This window comes from Dipodomys merriami, unplaced genomic scaffold (assembly GCF_024711535.1).
Source record: "Dipodomys merriami isolate MVZ:Mamm:240054 unplaced genomic scaffold, mDipMer1.0.p SCAF_3, whole genome shotgun sequence".
In the NCBI taxonomy this organism is placed as follows: Eukaryota; Metazoa; Chordata; class Mammalia; order Rodentia; family Heteromyidae; genus Dipodomys; species Dipodomys merriami.
In genome coordinates, this window is record NW_027204492.1 from 36,863,847 (window position 1) to 36,891,361 (window position 27,515).

At 36.3% G+C, this 27,515-nt stretch overlaps 1 protein-coding gene across 1 annotated transcript in view; it reads left to right on the forward strand.

Annotated features, from left to right (window-relative positions):
• Gucy2f (guanylate cyclase 2F, retinal) overlaps nucleotides 1–27,515 on the forward strand; it is an 82,148-nt gene that overhangs the window by 15,141 nt on the left and 39,492 nt on the right. The window contains exons 3-7 of the mRNA XM_070038985.1: nucleotides 9,599–9,953; nucleotides 11,317–11,401; nucleotides 14,693–14,789; nucleotides 20,425–20,556; nucleotides 26,921–27,010. Coding sequence (XP_069895086.1) covers nucleotides 9,599–9,953; nucleotides 11,317–11,401; nucleotides 14,693–14,789; nucleotides 20,425–20,556; nucleotides 26,921–27,010 — 759 coding nt within the window. The remainder of the gene's footprint in view (nucleotides 1–9,598; nucleotides 9,954–11,316; nucleotides 11,402–14,692; nucleotides 14,790–20,424; nucleotides 20,557–26,920; nucleotides 27,011–27,515) is intronic.

Here is a 27,515-nt window from a genome sequence, read left to right on the forward strand (position 1 = left end):
GAATGATATAAAAGATACATTTAATTTGAGTTAAACATTGTACAAATATCATGTGTTATCTTATTAGCATGTATAATTTTTATATTTTGTGTATCAGGTAAAGAAATTTATAAAAATATAAATTCAAGTTCTCAAGGTCTTATGTAGATTGCTTGGAGTTTATAGTTCTGTTTCTCCAGCTGTAAAATGAGGAGCTATGTCTTCCAGGATTATTGTGAAAATTAAACAGAGTAACATGTCTGCAGTGGTTAGAAAAATGCCTAGCTCACACCTACCTTATTTATCATTGTTTCTCTGTTGTGACCAGAGTGACTTTGTTGGTTGATGGTGACCCAGTATCTACATTACAATTTGATTTTGGCTTCTTATACTTTTGAAGTTTTCTCATTACTGGCAGAGGTTTTCTCACTTTTAGAATCTTAAATGGTATTTTCTCAGATCAGATTATAGCATTCATTCAGTCTGCCTACCTATCTCTTGGCTTTCTGCTGCTTTTTCCCCACCTTATTCAGTCATCAGGCAAATTATTTATGGAGTTACTGCCATGTAGTAGGCACTATAACAGTAAACAACACAGGAAGTTTTTGTCTGTTGTATTACAGCCAGTTCACTGAAGCCAACTGGGTACCTTTTATCCCCCAGATCTGCTCAGTGTCATTATTTTGGTAACTTGAAATCAGGCAAGGTTGGAGTATTTATATGACAAAAAGGCAAATATAGAGACATTGTTAAGCATATTTTAGTATATTACAAATGTGTAAGCAAATACATTAACAAGATGATTGTTATTCTCTTGCCTATAAACTTTCAACGAAAGTGAAAATTTTATATGTAAGCTACATTACCCACAACAGTGGTTTGCAATTCGTTTGAATTTATTTTTTGCTGCTTTAGAAAGTAAAGTAAGCTGGGTACCAGTGGCTCATGTCTGTAATCTCAGTTCCTCAGGAGACTGAGATATGAAGATAATAGTTTGAAGTTAGCCTGGGAAAGGGAAGTCCTTGAGATTTTGATCTCCAATTAGCCACTGAAAAGGAACTGTGGCTCAAGTGGGAGAGCTCTAGCCTTGATTGAAAAACTAAGGGGCAGTGCCTAACTACTGTGTTTAAGCCCTAATACCAACACACACACACACACACACACACACACACACACACACACACACACACACACACACACTTATTTTTAATTTAAATCTATATAGGTAGCATTTTTAGCACAATGCCTAAGTATGATGATATAGTAAAAATCAAAAGTTTATGTGTGGTATGAATTATAACCATTGTATACCACATGAATTGGAAAATGTTACCTTATACACAAAATAAACATACCTTAATTGGAATTTGTAATTCAGCCCACACTTTCTGACAAGGCATAAAATCCTCTCAAAACAATTTTATACATGGTAAAACCTGATAAATCCCTCATTAATTTTGTTTTTCATGAAGCTCTCTATCCTCCTATTCCCATCTGAACTTACTAATCATAAGACTGTTGCACATATATTATGCTGGAAACCATCTTCATCAATCTGAAAATTCCTGTTCTCTTTTTCTTCTATGCTAAGTTGACTATTTCATGCCTTTCATGACTCCCATTTTCTTGGTTTATTTGGTCATTTTTTATGGAGCACATCTTTATTGGTTTCTCAGAAAGGTACACAGGAGTTAAAATTTTGACTTTTTTTTTGCATGTAAGTCATTATTCTGTCTTCACTATTGATTAATAGTTTGGTTGAATATATAAATCAGAGTGTAAAATCATTTTCCCCCAGTCTTTTGATGACATGGCACATTGTCTTCTAATTTCTACTGTTGGTATTGAGAAGAGCAATGCAGCTGTTATGTATAATCTTTTAATGAGACTTGTTTTCATTCCTCCACCTGACAGAAGTCTTCAAGATTTTCCCTTTATTTCTGATGCTATGAATTAACATGCTGATTTCTGAGTCTTTTACACATATGCTGCATCTTTGATGAGGTCTTTTAATTTAGAAGCTTTCCCCTCTTTAGAAATTTTCTTATATATTATGATTTCATAATTTCTTCAATAACATTGTCTTTGTTCTCTCTAGAAATACTATTAGTTAGATGTAAAGTATCTTGAATTGATACTTTTTTTGTTGTTGGCTGTGGGGCTTGAACTCTGGGCCTGGGTACTGTCCCTCAGCTCTTCAGCTCAAGACGAATGCTCTACCACTTGAGCCACAGTGCCACTTCCAGTTTTCTGGTGGCTAATTAGAGATAAGAGTCTCACAGATTTTCCTGCCCAGGCTGGCTTTGAACTGAGATCCTCAGATCTTAGGCTCCTAGGTAGCTAGGATTACAGGGGTAAGCTACTAGTGCCCTGCACTGATACTTTCTATACTAAGGAATTAGAAATATTATTTTGTTAAAATAAATGGATAAGACATAAAAATAATGATATATACTTCTGTTTTTATTATAATTATATTTTAATATATTCACATATTACTTGTACAAGTTAATGGAATTAATTGTAATATTTCCATGCATGCACTAATCACGTCTATTCTTGATCCCACTTCATCTTCCCTTTCCCCTAATATACTTTCCAGTCCTTTTAAATTTTCTTCTATTCCCACTGCCCCTTCCCTAGTGAGCATTATTCTGTTTGGTACATTTATGACGTTACTTATTAGTTTCCTCAAATGAGTGATAACATGTGGTATTTGTCTTTCAGTATTTACCTTATTTCACTCAACATAATATCCTGTTCTATCTATGGTGCTACAAATGATAGAATTTCATTCTTTTATATGAATGAGTAGTATTCCATTATGTGAAGATACTACTTTCTCTTTACCCATTCATTTGCTGAAGGGCATCTGGGGAATTTAAATAATTATTTCTTAATTTTCTTGTATGTTCCATATCTATTTTTAGTTTTCTTCTCTGTTTCTCCATTTTGCACTCTCAAATTAAAACATTTAAAACATTTAAACATAAAAACATAAACATAAACATAAACATAAAAACATTTAACTATCATATTTTTCCTTGAGTCCATTATATTTTAACAGCACTGTGCTTTTGTGTGGGTCTCTTGGTATCTACAGGGCATTGGTTTCAGAACCTCCCCCTACAGGTACCAAAATCTGTGAATGGTCATGTACTTTACATAAATGATATATATTTGCATATAACCTGTGTATTCTTTAAATCATGTCTAGATGATTTGTAATACCTAATAATGGAAACACTAAAGAGCTGTCATATTGTATTATTTCAGAAATGACAATAAAATGTATACATATTTCAATACAGATATATTTTCCTCCAATATTTTGGGTTTGCACTTGGAAGAATCTGTAGATATAAAACTCATATATGTATTTTCACTTATTTCCCTGAATATATTCATTGTTGCTTCTTTAAAGTTTTGTTGATCTGTTTTTAATCTCCTTTTCCTCAGTTCCTACTTTTCATGTTTTGTTGATTTGGGCTTTCTATTTTATATTGGAGGCCTTTCTTGTATGTCTGGCAATTATGGCTATCTGTATTTAAAAATGTTGCTTTAAAATGCAGATTTGAAGGTCTATGTGCATGGTAGATATATTGTTCAGTGCTTTCAGAATAGAGCTGTTATTTTGTTTCCTTCTTTGTTTTTAGTCTATATGTCAAGGATCTTGAACTGGTCACTTTCTTTCTTTATTTTTGTTTAATCATGGGGCTTAAACTCAGTACCTAGGCACTGTCCTTGAGCTCATTTTGCTCAAGGCTAGCGCTGTACTACTTTGAGCCACAGTGCCATTTCCCAATCATTTTCTTTGGAGGAGTGTTTTCCTATTGCCTTGAAAATGATAGTCTTTGCCTTGAGAATGATAATCTTTGCTGCCAGTCCTTTGGGAACAATGTTTTGTGAAAGAAACAGATTCTCACTATAAATTATGGAGAGTTTAACTTTGTCACAGCTTTTTGTGCCTCATGTCACTTCTAATGTTCTTTGTTCTGGAGCTGCTTTGAATCAATTTAGCCTGTTTCTTCTAATTGGAGGTAAGGATGGGCTTATCTCACTGCTCCTTCCACAAATGTACAAAGAATGCTCTCTCTTGTTTGGTGTTCAGCCTTACCTTACTTGTATAGCACTTAGCTTCTCTAATTACAAATCCTACCTAGGATTCTGAGGGGGCATATTTGCTTGTATCTTATCAATATTCTTTCCTGCAGGTTTTTAGGTTTGATAGGCCTCTACTTTGCTGAATCAATTACCACTTGGATAGCAGCTTTCTAACCTCATATTGTCTGGTTTAGGATTACACATACCTCCTGATATCATTAGTTATTGAACTTTACTTTTGTTCCTTGCTCTCCTTATTGTTTGAGAGTGATAGTTAATAAAGATATCTATGGAAAATCATGAAGTAAAAAATAAGTTACAAAAGAGTTTGTGTGATATTCTTTTATTGGTGAGTTTACTACAGCCCATGAATTAATTTAACAAGTATTTTATTGTTAAAACATGGGCTTTGAAAGCAGAGTACCCTGTTTATTTAAGTTCTCTGTATCTTCTTTCATTATTTTAAGTTGGATATAATAATCATACCTAACTTACAGAGTTGCTGTGAGGATAAAATGAGTTAAAGCCTAGATGAACTTGTTTGGCAATTAATGACTTCTCAGTAAATGCTATCATTACTAAATATTACTAAAGTGGTTAAATTTATTTTTACTGTGATTCAGACACTTTGGAAGGCATATATAGTAGAGAAAAATTATATATTTTCTCCAACAAAATGGGACAGTTTTACCATTCAACACTGTTTAAAACTGGTCACAGATTCAAGATTTGGACAAGGGACTTAAACATCATACTTCCAAGATGTTACCAGAACTCTGTGCTCTTGTGAAATGCAAAGAATAATAGGCCTATGTATTTAGTTGCTTTAAACTAGGAATTATTTAAGATAAGCCTACAAATTAGATATATTATTAATAAAGAAATTAAGGATTCAAATAAGTTTTCCGCAGTCATATAGGAGGCAAGTGGTAGATATACCCAAGGGTGCTATCAGAACCTGAGCATTTAAGGCATCAAGCGTATTGTATTTTATTACACTGTGCTAATAATGTGCAATGCAAATGCTTTAGTAAAGCAACTTAACATTAATAAGTTACTTATACTTTGATCTGAATAGGTTTATTAGACAGAGGGGAGTACAAAGACTTTAGGAAGGCCTCTGAAAACACAACAATAAATCAAAATGGAAAGATTTTTTTCAGGGGGACCAGTAACAAACTTCCTAATATAGTCTCAGGATGATTGGGCAAGTACAATCACTTTGGATCTTTGCTTTGGCACATGATAGATACAGAAATTAGGTTTGAAGCATTAATTCTTCCTTTGCCTTGAATCCCAATGTGTGTGTGTGTGTGTGTGTGTGTGTGTGTGTGTGTGTGTGTGTGTGTGTGTGTGTGTGTGTGTAAAAAAGAGAGGGGAGGGAAGAAGGCAGAGGGAGAGGGAGAGAAAGAAAGAGAAAGAGAAAGAGAAAAAGAAAGAGAAAGAGAAAGAGAAAGTTCTGAGAAAGTTCTGGGGCTTCAATTCAGGGTCTGGGTGTTTTCCCTGAGTTTCATTTGCTTAAGGCTAGCACTCTACTATTGAGCCATAGCTCCACTTCAGACATTTTTAGTAGTTTATTGGAGATAAGAGTCTCACTGACTTTCTTGCCCAGGCTGGCTTTGAACTGCTATCCTCAGATCTCAGTCTCCTGAGTAGCTAGAATTACATGCTTGACCAACTGGCTCCTTTTTCTTTTAATGAGCATCTATTGGCTACAAGTGTATATTAATAGAGTACACATTTTGATATTTTTTCCAGATGTAACCTTATTTGACTAAGGAAAGGAAATTTTTGGAGATTCTTAGCAAGCCTGGAGTACCTCACACTCCTTACTCTTATTGTTTTCTATTATCCTAAATATGGTGCCTAGTGGGGTATTGTTAAGCTGAAAGGGATGTGGTTAGGGCTGGGGCATTTCCAGAAGAGGCTCACTAGACAGATTGTCAGGAAAGATTGTTCAAAGCTTACAGTGGCTAAAATTGTCCGTCCCCCATTCTATATAAAATAACACCATTGTGTTCATGAGCATCATATTAAGTAGAATGGCCTGTTATCCATCTCTTGTTCAATGTTGCTGTCCTATATTATTGGAGGTACCATATTTAGTAACAAAAATTCAATTACCCTTTGGTTTCTCATTTTCTGCATGTACCTGGCATTTTGTCCAAAATGATGTTCTTCAAGTGATGGCTTTCCAAGCCTGACGTGTTTTAATGTACACTTCTGGATTCAAAATTCCTTGGAAGCCAGTTTTATGTCTTTCTCAAGCATTGTAAATCGATGTTGAGGATAATCAACTTAACAGAGTGAATCATTAAACTGAACAAACTCAAATATCACTGCCTCCAGCTTGGACCTTACTCTAACATTTAAAAATTTTGAAATGCAAAAAAAAAAATTTGAGATGCTTAGGATAGAGCTATCTGATGTCATTAAATGAAAAATCAATGTTATGTTTCAGTTATTTATTTATTCACAACTCACTCATTTCTTCAGGTTCAGGTCTCCACAGTAGGCAAAATGACAGACTGAATCATCACAGGTCTTACCATTCTACGGTATGATGTCAAGAAGGTCATGCTTGACAGTTATTTCCAGTTCTGTTTTACTTCTTTGGGGCTGGGTGAGTAGTCATGGCAGAGAATTATAAGGAATATCCCTTCTTCCTTTGTTCCATCTTTCATCTCTTCGCCTTATTATTTTCAGCAAGTGCAACTAGAGAACATTTGTGATTGATATCCATAGAGTATACTTTTGACTTATAGGAAGAGGAATTCCCATTGCTTAAGGGAGGAGTACAAATTTGAGCCCTTATGTAAACAGTTGGCCATTTTGATAGCCTCTCTTTTGCAACTAAATTTTGTTTCTACAACTATGCTCTGTTTTTCTACCATACTTTTGTGGTTGTGTGTGTTTGTATGTGTGTGTGGATGGGTGTGTGCATGTATAACACATTAAGAAGGCTAGAAAATTCTGAAGAACAGGATTCAAGTTTCTGTCATCTTAGGGAATTGTGTTTAACAGGAGTCATTCTGAAGCACAAAGGGCTGTATAGGTTGGCTGCTGAAAAAGCAGTGAAGTAAATTAACTCATAGGCAGGTGTACTGATTTTAAGAATTTCAATATTTGCTTTTGGTTATATGTAGATGAAGACTTTTCCCCCAAAGATTCTGTGACTTTCAAAACAGTTATCTGCTTTAAGGAACTTGTTGCCCTGTGTTTTGCCCACTCATTTGTTTTACTAGCACTGATTTTGTACTCTACTTTTGTCCTTTATTTCATTTTATAACCTATTGAAACCCAGAAAGAATTCAAGGTCTTTTGGAAATACTAAAGACAATCTAATGGAGAATCCAAGACAATTAGGATGAGGAATCAGGAGAAACTTGAGACCCCATTGTATGGTAGGCAACTAAGTGTGCATATCTTAGCGGTATCATTATCTATTTATGATTTATTTCCACACAGTACATGTTCAGGTAGATTGGTGAAGGAAAATCATTGGAATAAAATGCAGGAGACTGAGGCATGGATTTCAGGTCTGCTGGTAATTATCTCTGTTATTTGGGGTAAAATTGTTAAAAAGATGCAATGTAGATGGAGCAGAAGGATTAGGTATGAACATCAATTTTGAGCATATTGAAATTTAACATTGAAATCTCAAAGTAGGTAATGGGCTATGTGAGAATTCTGAAGAGTTACAAATCTGAGAGAGATGGAATAAATATGCCATAGGAAAAAAAATAAATAAAATCCATGAAAGCAAAAAGACCACTAATGGAAAGAGTGTAGATAGAAAATAGGACCAGGAACTGACTTTTGGAGCACTTCAATATTATGAGGTCAGAAGGATAGATGTAGGCCAAACAAAAGAAATGTCTGCATGCTAAATTTGGTCCCAGGACTAGAAGAAGGATTAGGAATTTTCAGAATTCAGAATTATAAACAATCACAGAGAACATATACCTCAGTCCAGAATGAGCAGCTGAAAACAAGGAGACCTGGAGACGAGTGCATTTGACAGGTTACTTGATTTATCTGACCTCTTTTTGCTATCTATAGCTATAGACCAGATGACTTAGAAGATTTAGATATTCACAATTCTGTACCCTAAGTGGGAAAAACTGAAACTCAGAGAGACATGGCAAATGACTTGCTCAGACATTAAAACCCTAGGAACAGACCACAGGCCATTATGCCAATTTCTATATCACTGGTTTTGAACTCTCAAGCAAGTATTAGAATCCTTATCGAACTTATAATAATGATTGCTAGATCCCATACTTAACATGTCTCATTCTGTTGGTGTGGGTTAGGTTTGACGTTGATGCTTTTAACACTTCTTGGGTAATTCTAATAGGTAGCTAGGGCAGGGGAAACCCTGCTCTACATTAACAAGGCATGAAAGTATTGCTAGCTATTACATCTCTCTACGCCTTCACTTGGATTTCGAATACAAAAACAGCTTACTCAATTTTCAATTTCTATTTTTTTTCCTCACAGGTAGGAGATTAGCTTTCTAGATTGAAGCAAAAGTAGTAAATATCAACTTTTCTTGAAGCTTGGTAAAAATTCCCTCACCATAGCCTTTTTGAACTCCATACTAGATGTGAATATTATAGAATCATATATGATGCTATGACTGTATATTTGGTGGGGAGGGGTTTCAGAGGAAAGAAGATTGTTTGACTTTTGTTTGTACTTTTAGGAACAAAAGACATAAAGTCTGGACCAAGATATGTCATGATGTTAATGAGCAGTGTATGAGGCATAGTGTACAAATATTCTGACTTTTCTTGTACTTATTGAGCAGGAATATCCATGCAGTCTACTTAACAGTCTTGTGAGTTTACAGTGGCTTCTCCCTAGAAGTTTGCTACTCAGCACACCAATAGAATATAGGGTTTTTCTCTTATTTAAACCCCCATTATTTATGCACTCTAACATTGGTATCTATATGTGTATGTGTTTAAAATTGGATTCTAGTGTTCACTTTCTCTGGGGAGCATGTGCCTAGGAGAACAGACATTTTGAAGTAAAACAAGACACAGATATCTGATGTGGAGACCCACTAGTTACAGTATTTCCACACATACCTACCACTTTAATGCTGGCAGCCAAATGATTGTGCCATGCATAATGCACCCATAATTAACCTGGTAATGTTTCTCTGAACTCCCCTTGTCTATTCCATGTTTGTTGTTTTTTAGTGTCCTTTATAACCCTAAATCACTTTCTTAGTTTAGTAGCATAAAAATATATTATGTATGACTTGGTTTGCCCATAAAATTGTCATATTTGATATATTTAAAGATGTGAAGGCCTGGGGGAGAAAAGCAGAAAAATTCAGGCGAGAAACCAAGTCCTCAGAAACACTTTTTTTTCCTCCGGGTCTTCAAAGCTTTACTCCATTCAGACGTACAGCACATAATAATGAACACAGGCTTGGAATATACTCTGAGATAACTCTAGTACAGCTAGGCCTCAAGATAATTATAAATAATTTTAAAACTAGGTCTCCCCGTTGTTTGGAACCATCTTCAATTCCATCTACTTTATCGCACAAGCCATGGATCATGCGATGAAAGAAAATGGACAGGCAAGTGCTGGCAGCCTGGTTCAGCATTCCAGAAACTTGCAATTTTATGGATTCAACCAGTTAATAAGAACAGATTCAAATGGAAATGGAATTTCAGAATATGTAATCCTGGACACCAACTGGAAAGAATGGGAACTCTATAGAACCTACACTGTGGACATGGAAATGGAGCTGCTACGGTTCAGAGGGACCCCTATTCACTTCCCTGGTGGCAGGCCCCCTAGAGCAGATGCAAAATGCTGGTTTGCAGAAGGGAAAATCTGCCGAGGAGGTAAGGAATGGAAAATCACTGGTAGTCAATTTCAATTAGCTTGGGTTACTAGCTACCGCTATAAGACAAGGCCTATTTTTAATATTGCAACCATCATAAAGAAATGCGTTTGCAGTCAGGTGGTGTAAATATCTTGGCACTTTATCTTCTTAATTAAAATAAGGACAACAAAAGGGACTTTCCAGCCAGAAATAATAATCTACAATTTAAAAGTCTCTCCATCATTCATTTTTGAAAGGATCCCACGCTTTCCCTAACAGGTTAGTCTAATATGAGGAAAGAATTTGCCTTCTCCTTGATCTTTTGTAGCTGTGACCCATGATTGTCTCTTGCTAGATCACTTACCTGTTCCTTGAACAGCTTCTTTGAACCTGACTTTGCTGTCAGTCTTGTCCTACAACAGAAATAGCATATTTAACACCCTCTCCTCTCTGAATTCCCATTGCAGTAAAAGTCCATGCCTCACAGCTTATCACAAAATTGCTTTTCAATTGTTTCTTGTGTACTGGTGGCTCTCCATTTCCCAAATATACTGCTCCCTGAGGACAGGTACTATAAGTAATAATTCTTATGATCCTCCAACTGCTCAAAACAGGAGGCATTCAGTAAATACTTGCAGTTTGATTGACTAGTAGGAGTCTTCATCAAATTTCTGAGCGCCAGAGGGTACCTTTGGAGTGGCCCATGTTACTCTTACGCAAGTTTGCACTACCCCTTTCCCAGCGCAAATGCATATACTCAAAATAGGCTTTGATTTGTATTTTGCTTTAACATATCCTACGCAACCACCTATTCACTCATACTTCATATATAATCTATTCAAATATTTATCTTATATAGAGAATAATTTACATGTGTTGAAAACATAATTTTTCAAAGCAGTCGTCCTCACCCCTGAAGGAAGTGTACCACAGTTTCATCTATAAAACCATGAGGTCTGTGGGCTCTGAAGAATTATAAAGGTCTTTTATTTTATGAAGGCAATGCAGTACTCACCCTTCACAGGTGAGATAACATACTTTTTTCCTCTTAAGAACTCTATTACTGTCCAACTTAAATTAAGATACTCAAAGTTTTCCATTTGTAGACTTTTTTTTTCTCCAAAGAAACACCCTGGTCAGTCTTAATTCATGTGATTTGTTATTGTCGGAGTGGTGAGTGGTTTTGCTTTAGAACACTGAATTGCTTTCTGTGTCCATAAAGTCAACAAGACAGACTGTGCTGTAGAAAAATGGAATTAGGTTAGGTAGATGTGGCTTGATTTTAGAGTCACCAGAAAGCATGAGGAGTCACTCTGTGGTGCCCTTTATTTACTGCTTTTCTCTAATAATGCCATTCTTCCTCTTCCTCTTACTCTCTGCAGGCATCGACCCCGCCTTTGCCATCATGGTCTGCCTTGCTTTGCTGCTAGCCTTGCTGTCTATTACTGGATTTGCTTACTTTATAAGGTACATTTTGGGTTCTTTTTGTATATACAAAATACAAGCCCATAATAGCCTTGTTAATATTGATTTCCAGGAAGTCATGTTTCAGTACAATTGCCTCATTACATGACCTACTGATTTTCTTTTCCATCCCTACAGGTCCCACTTAGAGTGAAGTGTTTTTATGATGCCAAGAATAACTTCCCAAGCTGTGTTGTCAGTGTCCTTGCCTGTGTAGAAACACAATGGGGAAATAGGAGAACTAGTACTTTCAGACCTGTTTACTCCCTACCTAAACTCCTTTTTTCCCTTGGCAGTGTGCCTTCTAACTACCTCCTTTCCCAAATGGTGTGGTAGGGGATGGAGTTGGAATATTTTAATGACTCCCAGGGATTTTGAAGAGAATCCAAGCCTTACATATAGTGGCACTAACTCATAGGACTGCAGTAGAGATAAAATAACTAAAGTAACTGGAGAACATATTCTAATACCTGTCTGACATATTATTACCCTAAGAAAAATACCTGTAGTATATTAAATATTTGCACCAACTTGGAAAAGCCACTTAACTCTCTTGACGACCAGAATATTTTTATTAATACAATTAAGGAATTGGATTAGATGATACTTAAGAACCCTTTCAGCTCTGGATTGAAATCATAACAAGTGTTATCTTTAGTGTTTACTGTGCTGCTATAACTATGCAAACTATTATCCAGTCTCCCTAGTATTAGAAACTTGATAAAACCACAGAATAGTTGTCAGTTTTTGAATTGTTAAAAATATATTTGATGAATACTTGTAGTCAAATGGAAGTTTGTTGTTGTTGTTTGTCTAATTTCAGTGACTATAACATAAACCTGCTAAGAATATCTACTTAATAACATTTAATTTAGCTACCAATAGGAATAAAATATTTAATACCTGTGGATAATTAGCAACAATAAATGACAGTCCACTCCCCTGAGGAGGAATGTCAGAACATCCTATGACAAAGTGGAAAAAAAATGGAGTCTCACTCAGCTGCTTACATTACTAGTCAATCCCTGCAAATAATAGTCCTTGCTGATCTTTTCCACTGAATGGACTGGTTCTTTAGGCTTTCAGCAAGCACAAGGAAGAAAAAAGAAAAAAAAAACCTATGGGGGTGGGGGTTTTGTTTGGAGTTTGTGGGTTGAAGGGCAAAGAAGACTGGAGAGGAAAATGATTGGAGAGGGACATGATTAGAGAGGAAAATGATTGGAGAGGAAAATGAGTTTGAGACAATTGGTACTTCAAGTGGTCACAGAAAACTCAGAGATGGAAGAGAGGCACATCATTTCCCAGAGTCACTTGGTCCCTGTTTCTTCAGCTAGCAAGCACAAAAGATGCCCCCTCTTTGCTGCCTTCCTCCCTGTCTCTGCCCACCATGGCTGCAATCAGAAGAGCTGAGCGGCTGATGAGTTTCTGTAATAGATGGTGATTACTTGCAGGAGAGTGACTCTCTGTTCCTTCCTTTTCTGTGTTTTGATTGTTTAAGGTTTTTTTTCCAGAGAGAAAGATGTGCAAGGAACCCAACCACCCCAAAACAAAGGATTCTTTGAACTCCTCTTTTCTCCCTACTCCTCTGAACCAGATTGCATTGCCTGTCTATAAAGCTCTCCCGTGCTTTGTAATACTAATGATGATAATGATAATAATGAGCCCTTATACTTTCATGGTGCTTCACGCTTTTCAGAGCACTTTCACATACATTATCTCATTTGATTTTCAAAACAACTCTATAAAGCGGGTAATGCAAGGACTATTATCCTGCCAGATAGGAGACACTGAGGCATGAAGAGGTTAAATTATTTATCCAAGGTCACTTGCACCTGGCTAATTAATGACAGGATCAGCACTGCCCCCCAGGTCTCTGGATTGGGAGTCCATCCAATTTGCTTTCTGCTAGATTCTATTTTGTTGCATGATTATTTTTGCAGGTGTGCCTGCTTTAAGACAATTTTCTTCGCATATGAAACAGATAAGTTAGGGAGAGTGATGTTTTATTTTGCCAAAAGATTCATACACTCTACCCAAGAATTCGCTACAGGGCTCTTTTAATTTTCTCTGCAGGGCAGCAGCTCCCACCGTGATAAGGGACATATTTGTTGGCAGACAATTAGAAACACATTAATTGTTTGTTTATAAACCAGAGAAGTCACTGAGAAAAATTGACTGGATTGTTGGTACTTAAAGATACAGTGGCATTATAGATTTCTCCTTAGACAAACTTGACAAAACATTTTGATTTAGCACTTGTTTTTTCCACTCTGGCTCGTGGGAAAGAGGCTGACCATTATGGAATTACAGAACAAACAAAGCCAAAATGTCCAAGTTCCCAGAACAAAAAAGAATAAAATATGCACACTGACTAATCCAAACTTACCTCCAGGTCTTCAAATTATCTGGGTAAGACCCATCTGACTTTGTGGGTAGACATCATAAACTCCTATATGGCTAGTAATTGATTTGTAGAAAATAATTATATTCATAGCAAATTAATGGGCATGTTTGGAGAAGAGCATGTTTAAATTGTGTCTCTTGTGTCATACAAGAGACCAATTCAGCAAAAGGGGAAAATAAAACCTCAGTCAGCCCTCTTGTTTGGAATCATGTAGACAAAACAACCAACTTATTGCATTTTTCCACTTTTCAACCTGTTGCTTTGGCAACACATAGATACAACTTTGTAAGAGAAGTGGTCTTATGGGTAGAAATCTGGGCCTACAGCCAGGGACCAAGGATTCAAGTTCCAATTCTGCCTAAGGCTAGGGGATCTCACACAATTTGCTTAATTTTGTTTTGTTTCCTTAATGTGGTTTTGTCTATAAAGTGGAGATTAATGATTCTTGGCCTTGACAGTATTAGGGTGATTACAGTGCTAAATGAGAAAGTATACTGAATTATTTTAAATGATTCAATTATTCAAATTATTCAATTAGTAAATAATTATTCAATTATTTAAATTGAATAATTTAAATGTTTTCCACGTGCTCTTGATGTGGGGTCACCATTTTATTAGTCTAAAATAACATCTTCTTGCGCTGCCCTCAAACCCTTTTTTTTGATGCCTCAAGCGTATTTTTTTCTTCTTTTCTTTTGATATCCGCAAACCTGCAAGTTGTGAGGCCTATCATTGTTGCCTCCCTTTGCTGCAGGTTTATGGTACAAATCTATGTGTGGTTTCCTCCCAATTATCTTGTAAATTCTTTAGCTACTATCTAGGGCAAACCATCCCTGGCTTTGCAAAAACACCCAGGCCCCTGTGAGCCTCTGATTTCATGCTTGTTCCAGGCGTCGGATAAATAAAATCCAGTTGATTAAAGGACCCAACAGAATTCTTCTGACTTTGGAGGATGTGACATTTATTAACCCCCACTTTGGCAGTAAGGTAAGAAAAAGATTTTTTTCTTTTTGCCATGTCCAATATGGTAGCAGCAAGCAACAAATGGCTATTTAGCATTTGACGTATAGCTAATCTGAATTGTAATATGCTGCAAAAGCAAAACACACACAGGACTTAGAAGACTTACAACAAAACATGTGAAATATCTCATGAAAATTTAGTAAAAATATATGTATGCCAGAATAACACAATATATATGTTGAGTTAGAGTTGTATTTTTCATGTTTTTAAATTATGATAGTAAAGGTGCTTAAAATGTAATGCATAATTCTATGAGCATTTTCTTTCCCTTACCTTCAAGGAGTTTACAGTCAAGTTAGACACAAAAGCTATAACAAAAAATAAAGTATTTCCATTCACTTCAATATTGATAGAACTGGAGGACATTAGGCTAAGGATATAGGCCAGGCAGAGAAAGACAAATGCCACATGATCTTACTAATATGTGGAATCCAATCAAATAACCAGAGAGCAGAATTATAGTAACTAGAATCTAAGAAGGGGAAGAAGAGAATGAGATAGAAGAAGCTTAGATAATAGGTCCAGTTATACGTAGGAGGAAAATTTCCAGTGTTTTATATGTCAGTGAGATGAACATATTTTACAATAACATATAATGAGTTATTATATGTTCTATAAAGAACTAAAAGAAGGCAGTTTTTAAAGTTTATCAACATAAGTAATTCATGATTAGGAGATGGAAATGCTAATCTTCTTGATTTTGTCATTAACATTATTTATATGCATGAATTATCACACTATGTCATATAAGTGTGTATGATCATTGTCAATTAAAATTAAATATATAACTCATGTTACATTTCAATTATATAACTGACTTAGAACCATGTTGTGGAAATAATTTCAGTGTACTTTAGGCAATACTTTAGCTATGACTTCATGTAGCACTTGTTTATATATGGGGACTTATTAACATCTGATTGTTAGTTTCTCAAAGGCAGAGATACTTTTTTTTAATATTAATGAATGGTACCTGAAATGGTGCTTACAGTAGAGAAGATAATTGTAAAGTTTGATGAATGAATCAATGAACAAAAGATGTTTGAATTTCAATAAGAAATCTGTTTGTACTGTAATACGTGATCACCATTAAGAGCTGGCTACTATGTCCCAGCTTTAGGTTACGATTTGTGAGAGATGGCATGTGTTCCTTGCCTTCACGGGGATTACAGTCAGATTAGAGAGACAAATCGTATAACAAAAGAGAGTTCATAGGCATCATACTACACAAAAGAAGCTTGCAATACAGTAGTACTTCCAAGGAGGCAGGTCAATGGAATGAGGCTTTTTAGAGCTCCAGAATTGAAGCCGAGTTTTAAAGAAAGAAGGATGGAAGTTCAGGTTAAAAACTAGTTTTCATGGTCTGGGAAGGTGGCTCAGTGGTAGAGTGCTTGCCTTGCATGCATGAGGCCTTGGGTTCGATTCCTCAGCACCACATAAGCAGAAAAAAAACTGGAATTGGTGCTGTGGCTCAAGTGGTAGAGTGCTAGCCTTGACCTGAAGAGTTGAGGGACAGCGCCCAGGCCGAGTTCAGGCCCCACGACCGGCCCCCCCCAACAAAACAAAACAAAACAAAACTAGTTTTCACTTTATTTTGCATCCTGAGAGTTATATAAAAATAGCCAGAATTTTAAAATTTTTAAATTATACACAAAAAACTTTTCTTTAAAAGTTGTGATTTCCATGTGTCTGTTACATGAGGATGGTTATAGGTAACAGTGTAGTAGCATATAATCCAAAATAGCTAGGAGAGAAAATGTTGAATGCTCTCATCACAACTAATGATAAATGGTTTACATAATAAATAACCTAAGTATCTTAAGTTGATCAATAAAAAATATATAAATATACCAAACTATCATATTGTACCCCATAAATATGTGCAATTATTATTGGCCAATATTTAAAAAAAAACTATTTGGATATATTTTTAAAACATAGCATTTAAAAATATTGTGTCTAATCATGGCAATTGGCCAAAACTCAGTGGTACTTGCCATTTTTGGAAGAAGCATGTTTTCTCTCTGAAGTTTGATACAGTTCACATCATTCTGCATTGTCTCAGACACAGCCTATTTCATCTATTTTAATTATCTTCTTGTCTTCTATAAGCACCCTAGATAGAGAAAATCTCATAAACAGAAGTATAAAAAATGATGTGAGAGAAAGTATTCCCATGTTTTCTTATGTCAGTCTATGTGGCTGCAGTAATGACAGTAGTCTTTGGAAACTATTATGTAGTGGTGTCAAGATATAGAGAGGACCTAAGCATGTCACAAGTCTCCATGTTCCATTAATTGTTGCTATACCACTATACCAGGTTTGAGAATTAATTATCTCAGTGACTGAAATGGTCATTTGCTTAAATCTGACACTTAAAAGTATATTTAATTAGTTGGCTGAGTGAGAATGGATTTACATAGTAATATTCATGCAGTTGGAGTCAATTTAATTGTTCAACCACTTCATTTAATTTCCATGTACACCCTAATTCTTGTTTAAATCATCGAATGATTTTTGTAACAAGGATACCATGTTCCTGGAAATATATTGCTGGAAGCCCAAACTATCCCTATGTCTGGAAGATGTACTCCACCCTCATGCCAAAAAAACTTAGTCTTCATTTTTTAAATTACTAGAGTACTCTAGTTCTCGTGGTTGCAGAATTTGTCTGGATTTACCATATTCAATATGCCCTGTATGAAGTTTCCTATCTCAAAGTAGTAGAAAGTACCGATGCTGAAATCTAAGCTCTGAAGCTATCCCAATACTAAGGTCAATGCTGAGAAAAATGCATTCAATTCTATGTAAAATCAATTCTATGTAAAAAAAACATTGTCTAAATATAGCAAAATATAGTAAAGTTGTGCCCAAAATGGAACCTATTCTTAAAGATCCCTATTTCTGGGGCTGGGACTATGGCTTATTGGTAGAGTGCTTGCCTATCATGCATGAAGCCCTGGGTTTGATTCCTCAGTACCACATAAATAGATAAAGCTGGAAGTAGTGCTGTGACTCAAGTGGTAGAGTGCTAACCTTGAGCAAAAGAAACTCAGTGACAGCGCCAGGCCCTGAGTTCAAGCTCTAGGAGTGACAAAAATAACACCATTTCTCTGGTGTTATCCATATGAAAAAATGACAGTTCATGTCAATTGTCTTTATGTTTGGCTCTAAAATTTCAAAACAATAAACATAGCTCAATGTTGGACTTAATAAGCCTTTTCTTTGCATTTAGTCTAGTGAAGTCTATCATACCTCCCTATACCTCCTCTCTTTTGAACTCACACAAAAATGGTATGTGTGTGTGGGTCTAAACAATGTCAGTTTTCATGTATTCCCCATATATAGAATGCTATCTTCCAATAAGAGGGCCTAGGGTTTTAAAATCTTGCTTATAATGACAGACCTTTTCCTTTTCACTTATGCGTAAGTTTGATTTATTGAGAATAAAAAGAGATTGTCACCAATTTTCATCATGGGGTGAGAAAAACAAATAGCAGCAAAGATTGATAGACTTATAGGGAATGTTTTTGTTTGTTTTAATATCTTGGCCCACTTGGAAAAGATTGGCATTGCCCTAGAAAAACATAGATCTCATCCTCTAGATCCATTTGGCATTTGGCTTCTATCAGGGATTCTGATTAGAAAAGATAGGGGAAGTATATATTGTCTTTAATTTCTGTGTAGTCACAAACTTACAGCTGGCTCTGTCTAATCAGTCAAAAAGCCAAGCCAAGAATTCCATCTGAAAGGACGGTTTGAATGTGTAAACTCTAGGAGAATATAAAATTAATTCAGTCTAGAAAACTTGGCAGGTCAGGAGAAGTCAAATCAGGAAAGGAAGTTTTTAAAAGAAAGTGAATCTGAAGTCCAAACATATGTGGATTTTGGCAGATTCTATGTCTTTCTCCTTTGTCCATCATACAGAGGTCCAGGTCTCCATTTACAGATCTAGGTACTCCTGCTGAGATAGGAAAATAAAGAATGAAAGGGAAGTAGATTCCCCAGTGGCCTTACACTGCTGGAGATGGTTCAGGTTGATGCAAGGGTTATGTGAAGAATCAAATTTTACATCTTGTCTGAATCTTGTGCTATTGAGATTGCAGAACATGGGACTGAATATAGTTTATCATTAAAACTATCATTATTATTCAACTTCAATTGTGATAGTCTTGGTGCTTGAGAAGGAGCTTAGCTCAGGACTAAGTCAACTAGCGACCATCAGTTAAACAAAGGTTATTATGGAAAAGTATTAGAAAGTACTTAAGGTTATTTTTGTTGTTGTTGGTTGTGGGGCTTGAACTCTGGGCCTGGGCATTGTCCCTCAGCTCCTCAGCTCAAGTTGACCACTCTACCACTTGAGCCACAGCACCACTTCTGGTTTTCTGGTGGTTAATTGGAGATGAGTCTCATGGACTTCCCTGCCCTGGCTGGCTTTGAACCATGATCCTCAGATCTCAGCCTCCTGAGTAGCTAGGATTACAGGCGTGAGCCACGAGAGCCCAGTTTAAGAGTAATTTTCACTGGCATGACTTTGTAGAAAGAACATAGGACCAGGAAATATAGTGACAAGATTCTTTTTTCAGCCCAAATATACTTCTGTAGGAATCAGTTCCTCATTATAAAAATGAGAACGTTAGAGTTGGAGGTGAGGCCTGGCCTAGAAAATACCAAATGTGTCTGTCCATTCAGAATCACAATTCTTTTGTAAATTATTTATTTATTATTTTTATGATCTTTAGTTGTACAAAGGAGTTACCATTTAACAAAGCACTTCATAAATATAATGCATCTTGATCAATGTCACCCTTTCAACATTTTTACTCTAAAAAGCCATTTCTAGAAATATGGAAAATAATTTTGAAGAACCTTTTGATTTATTATGTCTTCATGTGAAATGTCTACTAGTTCAGTTGAAGGTATAGAAGTTCAATTTTAAAGGTTAACATAGATTGCATATAACTTTTCATCTTGTCATCCAACTATGAAGCTCCTGGCATTCTTAGCAGGCTATGTGTACAGTTAATAATCAAAGAATAAAAAAATTGTCCTATATAAGCATCAGATACATAAATCATGGGCAGATGATCTGTTCATTCTTTACTATCTTAGTGCTTGTTAAGTGAGTCACTAGTTTTATGTGCACCAAGAAGGATGCCAACTGACTTAGTATAACAGTGAGTCATTATTGAGAGTCAGTCATATGAATGGAATTCTATATTATTTCTGCTATTAAAATGTTCAGCATTTGTAAACAATATTTATTGCAACAAATCTATTGACTATATGATATTGGAAAACTCGTTTCCCGTTTTTCTGCCTAGGTTTCTAGTCTTTCATGTCTGGGAGATAAATGTACCTACAAAGTTTTATCTTTTCTTGGTGGTAGATGGAAGACAAGCAAGGTACTAACCACAAACTAAGAAACAGTCCTAAAGAACAGAGAAGTTTAATCAATCTCATGTCTACAGAGTTGCACTCTTAAGAAGAAATTGCAGAAAAAAACCAAATAACCACAAAATTTATACTATAGTTCAATATTCTGTTTTAATTCATGAGAACTTTGTTCATAAACTTTCCCCCCATAATCTTTTCACAGAGAGGAAGTCGTGCCAGTGTAAGCTTCCAGATCATCTCAGAGGTCCAAAGTGGGAGGTCCCCAAGGCTTTCCTTTTCTTCAGGGAGTCTAACTCCAGCGAATTATGAAAACTCCAACATAGCAATCTATGAGGTAGGCCATCCAACAGTTATCTAATCTATTGCTTTCTTGCATTTTAAAATAAGGCAGTGATTTAGGAATTAGTCTTTGGGTGAAAATCAAGACTTTTAGTAAGTCCAGTCTTTGTTGGTATTCAGTTACAGACCTGGTCTTTTTGTGTGTCCTAGTACTTGGGTTTGAACTCAGGGCCTAGGCGCTGTCCCTGAGCTTCTTTTGCTCAAGGCTGGTGTTCTATCACTTGAGCCACAGTGCCATTCCGGCCTTTTCTGAGTAGTTTATTGGAGATAAGGGTCTCATGGACTTTGCTACTCTGGCTGGCTTTGAACCACAATCCTCATATCTCTGCCTCCTAAGTAGCTAGGATTACAGGCATGAGCCACCAGCTTGGTTGACATTTTTGACAATGTGTTTCCCATACAACTAATCCACTTACTTATAACCTCATCAATATTTTAACTCCATGTATTTATTATGTATTTGGAAAAAGACTCAAACATTAACACATGCCACTATTCCCACAAAACTATATGTAATAAAAAAAATTAAAAGACTATATTAGTAAAAGAAATGACTCGAGCCTCTTGTTTGGGGTGAAATGCCCAGATATAAACAGGCTGGGAAGGGTTTTGTTATTTTTTTTTCTTCTGAGTCTACTTGTTGTTCCCATGTTTATTATCTGCTGGTGTCATTGAAACAATTATTTTCCTTCACCTGTACTGCCTTTTGGAGTCATAGATTATTTTCAATTGCATAAAATAGAAAGCCTTTTTTGACTAAAGTTTCTGTTTTTCAAGATTTACGAGGTCAGACCTTACCTCTGTTGTAAGATATTGGAATTTGGCAACTAGAACAAATCTTGCATCAGTTGGAGAGATGAACTGTTTCTTCTCAGCAGGAAAGAGTTAAGCAGGGGGTAAAAGGGAAACTAGGCTGTCTTGTCCCTCCTAAGTGAGGCCTTCCCAGTGTGGTTTCTTTCGTTTGTTTGAAGATACTCCCAAGAGCAGCAAACACTCTCAACTTTAACATTAAGTACAAAGAAAATTCTAAACAAGGAGGAATGAGTTTTTAGATTGTTAACCACATTGGATTTTCCAAGTGAGTATTCTTTTCTGTTGGAAAAATAATTCACAGTGGCCTTGCTCTGGTTTGAAACTATCACTTCCAAAATTCAGTTGTTATAATTTAATGATCAGTGTGATAATATTAAGAGATGAAGCTTTGAAAAGGTGTTCCTCTCTCAAGAAAAGGTTAAAGGAGCCTCACACAGCACTTGATTACCTTGTTCTTCTACTTTCTTCCATGTGAGACTTAAAATTCTCTCTAGAAGACCCAAAAACAATATGCCATATTGGAAATAGACAACAGCTCTTACTAGACAACAAAACCTGTTGTCTCCTGCTCTTGGATTCTGCACCCTCTAGACCTATGAGAAATGAATGCCTGTTCTTGAAAAATTACCCAGTACTACACAAAAAGACTAAGATGGGCCTACATACCAAGAATGGCATGGCATATTTTTTCAGTATACTTGAGGACTTTGGCTTAAATTTGAATCAGAAAGCTTCTAGATCTTACCTTGGATTTAATTTTATCAAAGAGGAGAATTTTTTCAATTGTATGTTTTTGGTAATCAGGCAGCTCTAGTCTTTCAAAAACTGAAGAGAAGGTAATCAAATAACTTCAGAATGTCAAATGGATGGGCTGATGGATTTACAATTATATCAATACTTCTAAGATTTAGAAATATGTATCAATAGCCTTGATTTTTTCATCTGTAAAACGAGGGTTTGAAGCAAGTTCTTAATCCTGAGTGTTTATTAGAATCTCCTTAACAAACTTAAAATATACTTACCTCTAGGCTGCCTTTCCTTGAAATTCTGGTTTAGTTGGTATGGAGCAGGGCCCAGGTATTGGTATTAAAGTCCCTTAATATGTGCATCCAGGCTTGATAATTGCTCCACTCAGACCTCTAATGCCACTTCTGGCATGCATATGCTATATTCTTTGATTCTATGGAAGAATTTAAGTGTTTAAGAGTTGTGGTATGTTTTATTTGGTGGTGTTCAAAGATTTAAGTGTAGAATTAAGAAGGAAAAAGAAAAACATTTGTATGAAACTGGCCTTTAAGACATTGTCAATTATTTTCTTATTTTTAGAAGAAGGCAGGATTCTGAATGAGTTCCCAGAATGACTGTTGTTAGTCACATGATGAGTGGGAGGACATTTTTCCTTAGAAAGGATGATGTTTGAATAATACTGCCCAGTATAGTCAAGATTAAGTGGAGTACAGGGATAAAGGGACAGATGAAGCTAGAATACTACTGGCTAAGGCTAAAGAAGACTGATAAAAGATACACTGGATACACTGGACAGTGTATCTTAAGTGGTGCCCTATTTAGAAGACTCTTTATCTACATTCTGTTTTAAGTAAATCATATTTTTATAAGAATTGCTTTTGGAAGTCCTGGAATTTCCAGTTTATGTGCCAGATAATGTTAAGTGTAGTAGATACCCAAAAGCAAAAAAAAGACAGGCTTTTGTAGTTGTACTTACAAATTTACCTGATTGTATACACAGAGACGTAATTTTCAAAGTGAAAGACAAAATTATCCCTTTTAGAGATATTCTTTGAAATGTGGAAGTGAAAGCCAGATATGCTGAAGGAGCTGTGATGACAGATGCAATGGGAGACACGTCATGATTGTTTTAGCAACCATAGGGGAGTGGAAGAGGAATGAGAAGTAGTCTGATTCTTTTGTTTTGTCATTTGTGGGGCTTGAACTCTGGGCCTAGGTGCTGTCCCTCAGCTCTTCAGCTCAAGGCAAGCGTGCTACCACTTGAGCCACAGTGTGACTTCAGGTTTTCTGGTTGTTAAGTGGAGATAAGAGTCCCAAGGATTTTCCTGCCCAGGTTGGCTTTGAACCTTGATTCTCAGATCTCAGCCTCCTGAGTAGCTAGGATTACAGGTGTGAGCCACTGGTTCCTGGCTCTAATTCTTATATACTTGGGAAGAACCCACTACTTCCCCTTTATTTTTTTGTTTTCTGACTCTTGCCTCCCAGGTTCCTCTTGTTTTCCTTTTTATCTCACCTTTCTTTTTTTCCCCACTCACCTCCCTTTCTAAAAGCCCTTTTCCTGTCTCCCCAACTGCTTTATCACTTATAGAGCTCTCCCCCCCTCTCACTTCTACTGACCATCTTCTCTTACTTATCATGGAATCATTGATTAGAAAAAATGAAAGATAACAAAGAACTCTTGAGTAAGTCCTGCTTAGAGCTCCAGCTGAAGAGGAGGTAGTAAGGCTACCATTGAGACTGAAGCAAAGCCATGTCCTAGGATCTTGTCCTCTTGCTTTTAAGTTAACACATAGTGTCCTAAATACAAACCTGATGAACTTTAAATTACTTCTGAAAATTTACTGAATAGAGTTTGATTTTTCCTTCTCTTAATTAAAAAGTGAATGATGGATGAAGTATTATATCATTCTCCTTTAAAAGAAGAGAACAAAACAAATAGTGCAGGCGTGGTGAAGATAAAACTTGCCCATTTCCTCTGTTTTCATCATTATTCAGGAAATAGGATGCACATAGACTTAATAAAAACTTGATTACAAATTTTGTGAGAAATTTCAAATACCCCTCCAATCCATAATGGGAAAAACAACAAACTAGGAGACAGAAGACCATGATTCCGATCTGCCTCTGCTTCTGAACTTAGGCAAGCCAGCCTTGGAAAAGTCTGGTTTTTTTTATACAAATATGAAGGAATTGAGTCAGGGATACATTAAGGCCCAGTCCAATTGTCAAATTTAGTGAATTGGCAGGGAAAAGCTATTCTTAGCTACCAGTGGTAGGTAATTAATAATCAAGAAGGAAGGCTGCAGTAGGACTAACTCCACAAAGGCCATATTACATATCAGAATGTATCAGGTAAGTTAGGGCTTCTAACAATGATATTTAGGTTGTACTCTGCATAAAGCTACCACATCTGAGAACAGGCTTCTATTCATAGTGAAGAATTATCCTAAATTAAATGAGAGTTATGTACATGCAGGAACAGAAATTCTGCCCCCCTCAGACTGGTTTTGGAATAGGGTGGAGTGCAGAGTCTTCTACCATCTAAATCAATCAGCATAGCAGACTATGCACATATACAGTTAGGGGGAAAATACATGTGAACATAGTTATGCATGATCTTCACTAAACCCCAGAAGATCCTTGAGGTTGCTTCTCCTTCCTACCTCATATTCTCAAGAGTCCCAAGTGTAGCATCTTTCTTTGGCAATTATATCCTGACTCCAAAGATCCAGAATCTGGTGACGTGCAAAGTATCTTGTTGCTGATAGAATGTGCTCTGGGGTGTATGTGAATACACGTGAATGTATAACATGCATGCATATATGTTGCCTAATATCATAAGGGTATACAATATACTCCCATAACAATTGTTCTTGCAGAAAATGCCCTTTTCTGACAAGCACTAAGGTACCATAGTGCCTAGTACTGGCTGTTGGTGGAGTAACACAATTGCTAATGCTGAAGGAAGATAGTTTTGTCCATCAGTATTCTTGATACATTGGCTGATATTTGTAGAATCCCAGATAGAATTTTCTTTGTTCAGCTTAAGACTTAGCCTCTGATCTCTGTACAGGGGAAAGTCCTCTGACTGGTAAAATGCCAAATTGGTGTCAGTCTCTTCTGTCTTCTATGAGTCAGTTTTAGGTCTCTGGCTGACTGCAGAGCTGGCTATAAAAAACTTAGTGCGGTGAACAGGGGAGAGTATGAATGAAGGATGTAGAGGCAGACATGAGGCATGGGGAAAGTCTGGTGTAGGTCTTAGATTGGACATGTATCAACATCACCTGGAAGACTTAGTAAAACTCAAATTTCTAGTGTCATCCCCAGAATTTGTGATTCCATAAATGTTGTTTAGGACTTCACTTTTGGTCTTTCTAACCAGTTTCCATGTGGCACTGATATGGCTGGTATAGGAGCATTCTTGGGGAACTGCTGGCTCAAATGCTTCAATCATTCTGCAGCAGATACTAATCATAGACTGGTCCTCTGATCTCTGTGGGCAGTGAGCTTGGCTTGTATATTTTCATTCTGCTGCTGAAGGTCTCTTGGAGCCATTCCCTAGCTTAACAGCTTTGAGCTTCTTGGCTTAGAAGATTCTTCCTAACACAGAATGGGAGAGAGTTACTCAGATGCCCATAGCACCCATTAGCTTTTGCCCGTGGCAGATTTCCAGTTGTGCTTTTCCAGTTGGATATGTTCCCCAATAAGAGTAGTTACACTTTCTTATTCTTAGAATTTGATTGCAGAGAGCTCTCTGCTTTGTGATCTCTACTTGATGACAAGTTGGTGCAGCCTATAATGGATTCTCCAGGCTCTTGGTAATAGACGTGAAAACATGTTGAACAGTAAAGAGCATTGTGCAAATGTATGGGATTATTGTTATTACACAGGAAAAGGAATCTATATTTATAATGCTTTTTAAATTTTTGGAGTAGGGCAGAACTAGATAAGGCTTGATGACTGATGAATCCTTGAGGCTATGCACATAGAAGAAAATAATCTACCAGCACTGATGTTGAAGTGAAGACCATAAAATAATTGGTTTTGATTTGATGGCAGCTTTAAAAATAGCAATTTTGTATCTCCAAAGTTAAGATTAAATGCTAATTACTCATTTGATCATTATACTCAAGGATACATGTACCAAATGATCACAACATGATCCATAAGCATATAAACATTAAACAATAAAACAATAGTTTTGAATGAAAAAAGTTGGCAATAGATTTAGAGGTCTACTTATATTACTACCATTGTGCATTTGTGCATTGAAATAAATAATGCTTAATTTACATTTAAGCCAGTCAGTTTATGATTAAAGCATAAAGAGCCGCTCTGCCAATGGCCTGCCCTACAAGAGAAAAATGGACCAAGGAAAATGAAGGAAACATTTGCTGCATTACATCTCTCACCCTACATCTCCCACGGCAGATGCCTCAAGGCAGTGGGAATTGCAGCCTCCAATTATCACCATTAATCGCAGAAAACTTAATGCTATATCAGTTAGCTATGAATAAGTGAAATGACCCAGAATGTTCTGCACCCAATTAAAGAAGGCATTTCTGAGAGTGATATCATTCTTTATTCCTTTTCTGAGATCTGCATACCTGAAATTGTTTTCATCAGTTAATTGGCATTTTTAAACTTTTTCTGTTTGACCTCATTTTAGCTTGGAATATAGAAATTATGTAGTTTAGAAGGTGGGGTGGAAGGGAGAAAAATCTGGCTTGTAGAACTGATATTAATTTCAAGTTTCTGGTAACTAAGTCTCATCATTATTCTCTACCTGTTCTTTCCAGGGTGATTGGGTATGGCTGAAAAAGTTCCCTCCTGGAGATTTTGGAGATATTAAGTCCATCAAATCAAGAGCAAGTGATGTGTTTGAAATGGTATGAGACACTAAAATTAATAATTTCATCAAAGTAATTAATACTAGCTGGTTAGGAAGATCCCTTAAGGAAGAAGAACAGGGAAACTACAAGTTTGTTCCTGGCACTTAAAGGCCCTGAAAGTCAAGAAACATGGAGTGAAACCACAGTCACTCAACCTCTCTGAGCCTTAATTTCCTTCTTTGTATTAATATTAATACATATTAATGACTTCTTTTTTTCCTTCCTAAATGGGGATGAGAATTAATATATTAATAGGAATTTTGTAGTCTGGGTCAGCCTAGGCATAAATGTGAGACATTATCTGAAAAATTACAAAAGCAAAAAGGGCTGAGTGTGTGGCTCAGTTGGTATAGTGCCTTCCTAGTAAGTGCTAGGTGCCAAGTTCAAGACATATTACTGCAGAAAATTAAAATAAGGTAAAATAAAGAATGGAGTCAATCCATCTCCCAACTAACCTGCAAAGAGCCAGGCTGGAAGCATGGTTCAAGACTCTAACCAGCAA